Raw genomic sequence first — 12,186 nt, 5'->3', positions numbered from 1 at the left:
AGTGCACGCCCCTCCTTAGACAAAAGGTGACCTAAATAAGTCACCTTTGGTCTACAGAATTGCAATTTCTTCCTAGACACTTTATGATTGTGGGATGCTAAAAAGGAAAGGAGGGATAACGTGCTCTTTTCACACAACTCCAGGGTGTCAGCCGCCAACAAGATGTCGTCGACATATTGAATGAGGGCGACCCCCTCGAGTAAAACAAAGGAATCCAATTGCCGTTTCAAAGCCTGACTGTAAATACTAGGGCTTTCTGTATAGCCTTGGGGAATTCTACAAAAACGATAAGATCTATTGTTTAATGTGAACCCAAAAAGAAATCGGCTATCAGGGTGAATGGGAATAGAAAAGAAGGCATTTTTCAAATCAATCACTGAGAACATGGTTGCCGTAGGCGGGACCAAGGTAAGCAACGTCGTGATATCGGAAACCACCGGGTACTGAGGTATCACGATCTTGTTTACCTCCCTCAAATCAATTATGAACCGATAGACCTTTGCATCCGTGTCCTTTTTCAAAATTGGGAGAATCGGACTGTTACAGATATTATAGGGAACTTCTTCCACTACCCCTACTGCGATCAAATCTTGCACAATCTGTATGAGAGCTTCCTCGCCCTCCTGGGAAATACGATACTGCGGGAGGCGTGGTAACACCGCCCCCTCCTGGACACTAATGTGGACCGGAGGAATCACCATTTGTCCCACATCTGTGTCCGAAGTCGCCCATAAAGCTCGGGGGAGGGTAGCCAACAACGCATCCTCTGATATCGTACACATCCGCCCAGACCTAGGATAGTTGTCATTTAAGATCACCCTCACACCCTCAGGGGAGCAGCGGATTGTAGCCCTAAAGTACTTTAACATATCAAGGCCCATAATGTTATCCGGTGTATACGGAGCAAGCAGAAACGGACAGGGCGCAGAAAAACAATCAACTTTAAATGCAAGGGGCTGTGAAAGAGGGCTTTGGGAGAGTGTACCGTCAAACCCTACCGATGTAACTATTGAGCCGGATGGGGGAGCCCCCGGAACCAAGTACCTAGACAATGCACTACGTGTCGCTCCTGTATCCACTAGGAACTGATCAGTAGAACCTAAAACCTCAGCCGATACATAAGGACCCGTCTGATCGACCGGCACCTCAACTGATTCGGACCCCCATCCAACGCATTCCTATGCATGCTGAGAATCATGATATCCCGATTGATCGATGTCCGATACATGATACTGGTGCTGGCGATCAAAAACATTTGAGCCATCTCGGTGCCGCCCGGCAGTATCGAAACGGACATTATCGTTAGAATTCCCTCTAAAGTTCGAGAAGCCCCCTCTACCTCTCGGGCCACCCGGAGTGTGCCCCTGACGCGAAGCACGCAACGCTGGGCAATCCCTGGCCCAATGGCCCAACTGCTTGCAGTACGCACACTGGTTCCTATTCAAATCAGATCGGCCCGAAGGGGGACCATAAGATCCGCCCCTTCCTCTATTATTATTACCCCGTCGGGGCGGGCCATATACTTGTGCTAACATCACCTTGGTTTTGAGATCTTTCGATTTCTTCTCCTCCTGGCCCTTCGCCTCGTGCTCCTGACGCTCATAATACTGAGCGATAGTCAGAAGGGCCGTCGGTGTCGCGGAGGACCAAGAACTTTCACTCGCTTTTAACCGGGCCGCAACTGCCGGTAGCAGATTAGCCACATATTTGTCCGCGAAAAGGTGGCGGCCCGTGTCGTCAGTAAGCGACTGGCCACTAAAATCATGAAACGTCTCCTCAAAGCGCGTAAAGAAGTCCGCAACTGACTCGTCAACTTTCTGTTTACATGCAGCTAACATATTCCAGTCAATCTTTTTAGGGGGGATAATCGTCTTCAACTTAGCCACAATAGCCGCAGGGAGATCTAAAATATTCTGGGGTGGTTTCTGTGCGGGCTTCCGTTCCCTATCCTCATCCTCAAGGTCGGACCACCGGGCCTTGAAGGCAACCGCATCATCTACCTTTCAGACAGAGCGCCACGTATCCGGCGGTAGGATAAGGCCAAAGAACAGGTCTATATCCGCTAAGGTCATAATGCAAGAATTCAAGGCCCCCTCGACTTCTTCATAGAAGGCCGCTGGATTCTTGCGGGGGTCAGGCAGCGCATTCTTTAATGCCATAACATCGGCCCTGTGCCATGGAGTGTAAACCCAATTATATACAAAATATCCACTTGCATCGGCGGAGTTAATATCCGAGCTAGTCCCTGCTCCCTTAGGAGGAACATACAAAGGCGCCGCCTCTCGCATTGGTTTAGCATGCACTATGTCATCCTTATCTGACTGGGAGTCGGATGGGTGGCCCCCTGCTGCAGTCGAATCCGACTGCTTCTCCTCCTCCGTTTGTTGGCGTGCTTTCTCTCTAAGGGCCAGCACCTCGTCCCGTAAAGCGAACAGCCGCCGAGCCGCCTCAGGAGCCTTAGGGGGAGAAAAAACACCATTACGTAATGCTCCGGCATCCGAAGACACTTCGTCAGGCTCAAAGACACTAGAATATTTTCGGAAAGCAGCAATTACTTCATCCGCGAAATGAGACAGAAAATACACCCTCTCTCTATCTTGCCACGACCCCCAAGTATGGAACAACTCCTCCTTAGACATCTTGCCCTTAAGTGCACGGAGGGAAAGTTTCCGAAGCTCAGCCATATGCTCGGCCGATAACATGGACCGTGTGTCGACCTTACCCGGAGCTGGGCCAGAATCTTGCGGCCGCGGAGCAGATGCGCCAACATAAGGGGGCGGAGAGCGATCTAGTAAATAAAAATCATCATCAGGATTATTAAGGACAGGATAAAGTGGCTGCCGAACAGCATATTGACCCGAGACTTGCAGCCTACGCTCTTTATCTTGTCTCTCCATTTGTTCTTTGTCCTCCCGACACCTCGCTTCCTGTGCTCGCACATGATCATTCTTCCGTTGCTCTTTATCAAACAGCGCTTTCTCACGTTTCTCTCGCTCACGCACTTCCTTCACCCATAATCGCACACACTCAAACATATCCTGACGAGCACGCCGCTTACACATACACTGTTCCACATACTCAATCTTACGTATATCAAACGATCCATACAAAGGCCATCGCAACTCAGGATCCTTCCTCGTGTATTTCCTCCATAACGTGCTGTACATTATGGAAGAAAGACCATGCTTCACGTACATATCCCTATTAGGAGTCCCCTCTGGGGGAGCTGGAGCAGATTCCTCGAGGTTCAACCGATTTCCAAAACAGCAGCACCACTTACGGAGTGCGCTAAAAGCAGGCATGCTAGAAATAATGCAAAATATGCAATATTATAAGGAAAAATGGCACTTAATCGTTGCGCCGTTCAAAGTTTACACAGCTCCTGGAGAAATTATTCCACATTACCTGCCTATATGTGTTGCAACGCATATATTTTCACAAAGACAAATTCAAAATATGACTAGTCATCATCAATCAAACTCAAATAGCCATCCCAGGCTTCAAAAACTCGGAGCAAGTACCGTACAACGGTTCTTACCAATCAAGAGTCCCGGTTCCAACTGCCAAGCTCCACAATCGCCCAAACGGCTCTCACGGCAGGACCGACAGAAGAGGTCTCAGTCGATGACCGGCGCCACCCAGACGGTCAGCTCGGAAGGGAAGGAAGAAAAACCTCGGGATGCCAGGGCTAAGACGCCGCTGGCAGTGATCACGTCCCCGGCCAAACTCCTCACCTTCGTCGCGACCAGTCCTTCGAGCATCCGAGTCGCCGATGAGCCCCACGTGACGGGCGCCAATTGATGAATACTGGCCCCAGCTAGGCCCGCAAAGCACAAGGGTTCGCTCTCCTGTAACGGAATCTATAAGGAAGTTGGCACGGAAACTGCAAAGTACAAAAACAACGTTTATTAACCCTTAAGGGTGGTCCTACAATCCACACAACACTCTTCAGTATTGCATGGAGTAGCACAAAGAACATTCGTACACAGTCCCCTTTTATACACAACAGAGGGGCTCATAAGTGGGTGGATACAACATGAGGCCGAAGAACATTACCATTTATGGTCATTCTCGATACTGAATCAATACATGGGCGGAGCCAACACACTCCTTGAGCCCGCGAAAGGACATGGTCAAGCAAAGCTAATTATAACAGATGTGGTCAAGTCTGGGCATGCGCCAGATGGACAAGAGAGCTATTTATAAACTGTTACTAGGCAGATTACAGGAGCAACTAACACAGAGGTCGGACTCTCCTCGTGACGAACACATGGCAGCATGTCAATACAAAATGGAGTCCGGACTTCGGTCAACATAACGAAGAAAACATGATCGCAAGGGAAAGCATTAATGTTTTCAGTAAATGCTTAATCACATTCTGCCTTAATTTACAACAGGCGTATAACACGGACGGGACCCTACTTGTCTTTACCCTTGGCAGATCAACTCCATTTGCGCTCAGACATGCATCTAGGCTGTTAATATATAATAAGAACAGTAGAGGTGCCAGCAGGCATCCCTGCCTGACCCCTCATGGTAAACACAAGGAGATGATGGACGGAGCGCTGAAACTTTTCAGACACTCAGCCCCAGTCACAGATCAGGGTTGAATCCATCATCGTTCTTTAGCTGCCTTCACCACCCCAGTTCAGACACAGCTATATACAAATCAGTCTTGACCCTGTGCCTCATGGGAACAGTCCAGCCTGAACTGCCAAGCCATGTCTTCCCTGGACCAGAAACAAGCATCCTGGTACCAGTTTCGGGCTAACAGCCCTCATCAGCCAGGCTAGCTTGAATCCTGTGGCAAGGTGAGCAAGGGACCCACGTCTGGGCATACACTGCCTACTTAGGGCGAATATAGCAAACACAAGGAGATAATGGACGGAGCGCTGAAACTTTACAGTTCACCCCCAGTCACAGATCTGGATTGAATCCATCATCATTCTTTAGTTCACTTCGCCACTCCAGTTCCAACACAGCTATATGCAAATCAGTCTTAAACCTGTGCCTCATGGGAACAGTCCAGCCCAAACTGCTGAACCATGTCTTCCTTGAACCGGAAACAATCATCCTGGGACCGGTTACAGGCTAACAGCCCTCATCAGTCAGGTTAACTTGAATAGGATAGGATAGGATAGCCATTTGTTAAGCGCGAACGAATGCAGAAGCGTCTTGGTGCTGCAAAGTGAGCAAGGGACCCATGTCTGAGCATACCCTGCCAACTTAAGGCGAACAAAGCAAACACAAGGAGATGATGGACGGAGCACTGAAACTTTTCAGACACTCACCCCCAGTCACAGATCTGGGTTGAATCCATCATCGATCTTTAGCTCACTTCGCCACCCCAGTTCAGACACAGCTATATGCAAATTAGTCTTGACCCTGTGCCTCTTGGGAACAGTCCAGCCCGAACTGCCAAGCCATGTCTTCCCTGGACCGGAAACAAGCATCCCGGAACCAGTTTCGGGCTCACAGCCCTCATCGTGGTAGGCTTAAAGGTTCAGTGGTTCCCCCTCAATTCCGTATCTAACACGATCATTTACGTCAGTGTGCAGGGCTCTTAGAAAATTAACCAGGTCGACAGGTAGCCCCAGTGCCCCAATGGATATCCCAGAGCTTGGACCTATTCACCCGATTGAAGGCGCTGCTAAGATCCATAAATGCAATGAAAAGAGATCCCTGCTTTGCTACAACATTCTTTCCTATGATAAGGTTGAGGTTCAAGCATTGTTCAATGGTGCCCATCCCTTCCCTGAATCCATATTGGATGGGGCAAATGATGTTTTTAGCCCAAGCCCAAACTTCCACATGCTAGAGAACAATACGCCCTACCACCTTTATCACTGAACGTAATAGGGAAATTGGCCTGTAGCAGGTGGGGTCCGACCGATTCCCCTTCTTAATACAGGCTTCAATTGTTAGGGCGGGGGATATATCCAGGGCTAACAAAGGCTCCATAATAATAGCAATATTCTGTGAAATTACATGTTTGTTCACTTTAGCCATTGAGAGCTTACGCCCATTAACCCTTAGACCCAATATCCTTTGTAGTTAAACCAGTCAGGCCAGGGTCAGGAGTTACATCCGAACTTGTGTCAATTCTTAGCTCAATCTCTATAGGATTATGGTCGCTAAAAGGGGTTTCATGGACCACTCCTGGGCTGACTAAACTATCGAGGGATCTAGAGATAAAGATATAATCTATAATGGTCACTTTTCCCCAACCAAGAAAAGTTGGCAGTTCCCTGGAGAGACTGGAACCCCCGGCCATTACATTTCTCAGTCCAGCCTGGGCTAGGGCTTCCGAGAGCTTCCGACCGAATGGTGTGTCTCGGAGTAGCTAGTCTCATGGTCATGCAAAGTGATTACCCTCATAGTGATAGTGGCCCAACTTAGAGTTAAAGTCCCCACCTAGAATGATGCTAAAGTACTTCAGATAAGTGAAGGATCTGAGCTCAAGACAAGAGACAGCTTCAAAGAGCACCTCAAACTGGCACCCAGGACCCCCAGCAGAACTGCCCCTTCCCCGTCGGCCAGGGAAAGGGGTTGCCGCTCAATAGAAGCTTGCATACCCGTCTCGTCCAATAGGATCAAGTGCCCAAGTCTCCTGTAACAAAACAATATCAAACTCAGAAGTAAAGTTAAGCCAATTAGGGTCTGCTAACTTACCTCTGATTCCTGCTATGTTCCAGCTTAAAATCTTTAATAGACTCCCCGAAACACTAGGGGGTGTTGGTTCTGCAGCTAATGAGTTTGGGAGACCATTGGCTGAACTTAGCAAATTGGTCCCAGAGGTACGTAAAGATGGACCCTGAATCAATCATTTTGGTCCAGCGTACTTAGGGGGTCAAATCTGTTACAGGCACAGCTAGTGTCTGAATGCAGGTATGTATGCCACTGAAAGGCATGAAACAGTCCTGTGAGCCCACCCTTTTTGTGGCCTGTGTCCCCAGTTCCTTGTCTCTCAGAGTAAATACTTTCTATTCACAAGAACAAGGACAGAAACATGATTCCAGACTCCCAGAAGTGTTCAAGGACAGGCAGATGTACTGTTCCGCTAAGTAACGCGAGAGTCTGCAGGTGACCGGCTGTTCAGGTCACACTCAATCCCCCTGTAAGAGAACACAGTGCACCCCCTAAGGAGAGGACCTCACATCCCTCAACGCACCACACACCCCACCCCTCAGAAGACAAGTGTGGTGGTTTTAGTACAACCCTAAGATACAACTGTGCATCACTGGTGTCTCTTCTGTATCCTAGTGAAATGATGCTTCAAGCAGCCTGCTCACCTGTTTACACTACAGCATGACTTGCATCAAAAATTTGACATCAGAGGTCAGCAGGAGGTGTATCCATACAAATCACAAGACATCCAAAGTAGGACGTTTGATTCAGTCAAGTGTTTGATCAGTTCCAGGAGAGAGTGGTTTGGAGTAAGTATTCCAGCAGAGCATATTCCAGGAGAGAGTAGACTTTGAATAAGTGTTCCATCAGTGGGTATTCCAGGAGAGAGTAACCCTTGAGTAAGTGTTCCGGGAGAGGGTGTTCCAGAAATGAGTGTTCCAGGAGAGAGTAGTCTTGGATTGAGTATTCCGAGAGAGGGTGTTCCAGGAGATCGTTCTCCAGGAGAGTGTTGCCATGGAGGAGGTAGTCCAGTAGAGGGTATTCGAGGAGAGTGTAGTCTTGGAGTAAGTGATCCTCGTGAGACTGATCTTAACTCTCTTGATAAATAGCAAATAATCCTAAACTTAGATAAAAGTGTAAGATTACATTTGTGAATCAGGCACAATATGTCTTTCGACATCTGAGAACTCAAGCTGTAAGCGACACCTAAGAGGACATCCAGTTAGAAGATGCATTGGAGAGAAAGGAAGCAGCTATTAATTGAAGAAAAGAGGGCAGAGAGAAGAACCTTGAGGGACACCCCAAGGAAATAGATGCAGAAGCAGAAGTAAATGATCCAAGATGCCGACATCTGAACAATATCAGCCAAGATAGGAAAACCCCAGCTGAGAACTGTGCCTCCAATGGAGATCTCCACAGGGCAGTTGGAGAAGATCTGGTAGCTGATAGGGTTGAAGCTGACCGAAAGATCTAGTAAAATCAAGGCTTATCAGAGGGACTGATTTAAATTAAGTCTGGAAGGCTGCCATCTATTATGGTGGAAGCGGCCTTAACCTCCATCACCTTAGCTGGACTCTCACCTGCCATAGCTAGAGATCACTGCCAGTCCCCCAGTAATCTATTCCATGGTGCTGCCATGTTTCTGAAACATGTGTACCCTTTTTAAGAGCTTTTTCAGAAATAAACTCCCAAAGATGCAGGTAGTTTGTGAAAAGCAAAAATCTAATGCCCCCTGCACAGTGGGAGTTTTCTCTGAGGCTGCGGAGGTAATTGTTTCTGTTTGTGATGGAGAGGAAAAAAGAAAAAAAAAACAGGGCTGGTGGTCTGATAACCTTACTATTAGGGTACCTACTCCTACGCAACCAGTGGGTGCAGCGCCGTCAGAAAACCAACAGTTCACCCCATTCAAAAAAAGTAAGAGGACAAAGGGTTTCGCGAATAGGGCACTCATTCATGTATGTGACAGAGTATCTTGGCCATGAAACTGCAAATCAGGCACATTATCAAATTCAATCCTCAACTCAGCCAATATTCAAATATTAAAACAAACAGCAGGTAAATGTGTCACTGGAGGGGAACCTGGAACCTAAGTGTGGAAGTACTTCATCTTTATGCAGTGTTCCTTCAAGAGGTGTCTCTTTAGCTTTTTCCTAAACTGATGCAGGGTTTGGGCAAGCCCTGATGAATGAAAAATCCCATGAAATTTCCCAGATTCTTTATCTAAAACAATTATAATTCATGCCCCTGCCTTACAAGACATATTCCACACACCAAATACAATGTTTTTTGACAGCACAATGGTTATGCTAATATAAATATAGGAACATCATTAGAAAAACAATACATATCTAGATAATGAAATTATACTGAACCCATACTGCTGTCATCAGTATTGCAAAGGTTAAGGTGATGTGATGTCATCATCGGTTTCATCTATGTCATCAGTCATAGCAGGGCTATGAGCGTTGCCTTTGTGGCATGGGTTATGGTTTGCTACCCCTCTGGAGTTTTTACAGTTCCTCCTCAAGCTCTTTGGAAGCCACGCACAGGCAATAACTTGGTTCTCTAACGAGAGTGTGATCCCAACTGTGATCTCTGGTATTGAATAATCTGTATGGCCTCTGGTTGATGCCTTCCTTCTATTTCTGTATCTAATCGAAGGCGATCGTGGAACGAGAAAGGCAAAAGATTGCGTCTGAGTTTGAAGAGATGCACAACTTCCTAAAAGAGCAGATGCAGCTCTTTCTCAGTCAACTCGAGGAGGAAGAGAAGGCGATCATCAAGAAGCTGGAAGAGAGTATCGCTACATTGACCAAGCAGAATGCCTCCCTGACCCAACTCATCACAGAGAAGGAGGAGATGTGTAAGCAGTCCTCTGTCCACTTGCTGAAGGTGAGGACACCTGATTGTAAATGTTGTCCATCCAGTGCCATGTGTAGCTCTTGAACACCAGTGCAAACAAGTGCTCTCGTAAGTGCTCTAGTAATTGTTTTAGTTAGTGTTCTAGTTAGTGTTCGAGCAAGTATTCTAGCAAGAGTTCTAGCAAGTGCTCAAATACGTTCTCTAGCAAATGCTCCATCGGGTGTTCTAGCAAGTTTACTAGCAAGTGCTCTAGTAAGTTCTCTAGCAAGTGCTCCATCATAAGTTATAGCAAATGCTCCATCATGTGTTCTAGCAAGTGTAATAGTAAATGTTTTGGCAAGTGCTCTAGCAAGAGTTCTACCAAGTGCTCTAGCTAGTGTTCTAGCGAGTATTCTAGCGGGTATTCTAGCAGGTTCTCTAGCAAGTGTACTAGCAAGTGCTCTAGCAAGTGTTCTACCAAGTGCTCTAGAAAATGCTCTAGCTAGTGTTGTAGCGAGTGTTCTAGCGAGTGCTCAAGCAGGTTCTCTAGCAAGTGTACTAGCAAGTGCTCTAGCAAGTGCTATAGCAAGTGTACTAGCAAATGCTCTAGTAAATGTAATAGCAAATGTTCTGGCAAGAATTCTAGCAAGCGCTCTAGCAAGTGTTCTACCAAGTGCTCTAGGTAGTGTTCTACCAAGTGTTCTAGCAAGTGTTCTAGCGAGTGTTCTAATGAGTGCTCTAGCAGGTTCTCTAGCAAGTGTACTAGCAAGTGCTCTAGCAAGTGCTCTACCAAGTTATCTAGCAAGTGTTCTACCAAGTGCGCTAGCTAGTGTTCTACCAAGTGCTCTAGCAAGTGTTCTAGCAAGTTATCTAGCAAGTGTTCTACCAAGTGCTCTAGCAAGTGTTTCAGCAAGTGTTCTAGCAAGTGTTCTAGCTAGTGTAATACCAAGTGCTCTTGCAAGTGTTCCTGCGAGTGTTCTAGCGAGTGTTCTAGCAAGTGTACTAGCAAGTACTCTAGCTCGTCTTCAAGCAAGTGTTCTAGAAAGTGCTCTAGCAGGTTCTCTGGCAAGTGTTCTAGCATTTGTTCTAGTAAGTGCTCCAGGAAATGTAATAACAAGTGCTGTGGCAAGTGTTCTAGAAAGTGATAAGTACACTTACAAGTGTTCCTGCATGTGTTCCTGCAGGTGCTAAAGCAAATGTTCAACTGGGGGAATAGAAAAGTTTCATACAATGCAAAGTTCTGATCAACAATCGTTTTTGATGAAGTATGTTATGAAGGAAAAAAGGTTTTTCTATTTAACCTAATGATTATTTGCACAAACAATGCAGTGGATATTTCAGACATATTTAGGGATATATGGCGTCGTCAGCTTAAGGCCGGAGCACTAACAATGCAGGTACATCAATTGCTTTTGGGTGCTGGTGCTGTGTTGGTGCGGACCTGTCCTTGCCATTAGGGGACATTTCAATTTAATTGCTAGAATACTTGCCGTTTAGATATAGAAATGTTTATATTTACATATATATATTCCATCTTTTGGTTTTAACTGTCTCATAACACTTATTCTTTTAATGTTTGTATTGGTTAATGCCCCTCAGCATCTTTCCTGTCACAATTACATTTAGAGACATAGGAATAAATTGCTTTTCGTGTCTTTCTGCTGTTGTTTTAGCTCATTCACAATACTTCTCAAATAGCACCAGCTACTTTCACTAGTCTGGTACTGGTATCTATTTATCAATCTAGTTGGGTACCTGTAAAGTGCAAGCTCTGACTCTCAAGTGAAATTTTTTGGGGCTATGTAGGGTTTGATAGGTGAGGGGACCTCAAATAAAGTCACCTGGTGATAAAGAAGGTTCAATAGGTGAGAGGACCACAAGTAAAGTCACCTGGTGCTGTAAAAGGTTTGATAGGTGAGGGGACCACAAGTAAAGTCACCTGTGCTAAGGAAGGTTTGATAGGTGAGGGGACCTCAAGTAAAGTCACCTCTGCTAAGGACGGTTTGATAGGTGAGGGGACCACAAGTAAAGTCACCTGTGCTAAGGAAGGTTTGATAGGTGAGGGGACCTCAAGTAAAGTCAACTGGTGCTGTAGAATGTTTGATATGTGAGGGGACCTAAAGTAAAGTCACCTGGTGCTGTAGAAGGTTTAATAGAAGAGGGGATCTCAAGTAAAGTCACCTGGCGCTGAGGAAGTTTCAGAAGGTGAGGGGACCACAAGAAAAGTCACCTGGTGCTAAGGAAGGTTTTATAGGTGAGGGGACCACAAGTAAAGTCACCTGTGCTAAGGAAGGTTTGATAGGGGAGGAGACCAAAAGTAAAGTCACCTGGCGCTGTAGAAGGTTTGATAGGTGAGAGGACCACAAGTAAAGTTACCTGTGCTAAGGAAGGTTTGATAGGTGAGGGGACCTCAAGTAAAGTAATCTGGTGCTGAGAAAGGTTCGATAGGTGAGGGACCCACAAGTAAAGTCACCTGGTGCTGTAGAAGGTTTGATAGGTAAGGGGACCTCAAGAAAAGTCACCTGGTGCTACGTAAGGTTTGATAGGTGAGGGAACAACAAGTAACGTCACTTGGTGCTACGGAAGGTTTGATAGGTAAGGGGACCACAAGTAAAGTCACCTGGTGCTCTAGAAGGTTTGATAGGTGAGGGGACCAGAAGTAAAGTCACCTGGTGCTATAGAAGGTTTGATAGGTGAGGGGACCACAAGTAACGTCAC

The 12,186-nt window shown here is 46.4% G+C and overlaps 1 protein-coding gene across 1 annotated transcript in view; it reads left to right on the top strand.

The window, feature by feature from the left end:
- The window catches only part of LOC146829894 (uncharacterized), a 411,701-nt gene that overhangs the window by 147,874 nt on the left and 251,641 nt on the right, over positions 1 to 12,186 (top strand). Inside the window, exon 3 of the mRNA XM_085608541.1 lies at positions 9,289 to 9,519. Coding sequence (XP_085464667.1) covers positions 9,289 to 9,519 — 231 coding nt within the window. The remainder of the gene's footprint in view (positions 1 to 9,288; positions 9,520 to 12,186) is intronic.

The sequence above is a fragment of the Triturus cristatus genome, chromosome 5_2, assembly GCF_964204655.1.
Source record: "Triturus cristatus chromosome 5_2, aTriCri1.1, whole genome shotgun sequence".
Lineage (NCBI taxonomy): Eukaryota > Metazoa > Chordata > Amphibia > Caudata > Salamandridae > Triturus > Triturus cristatus.
The sequence above is the reverse complement of the archived record's forward strand: the minus strand, read 5'-3'. Positions and strand labels throughout refer to the sequence as shown.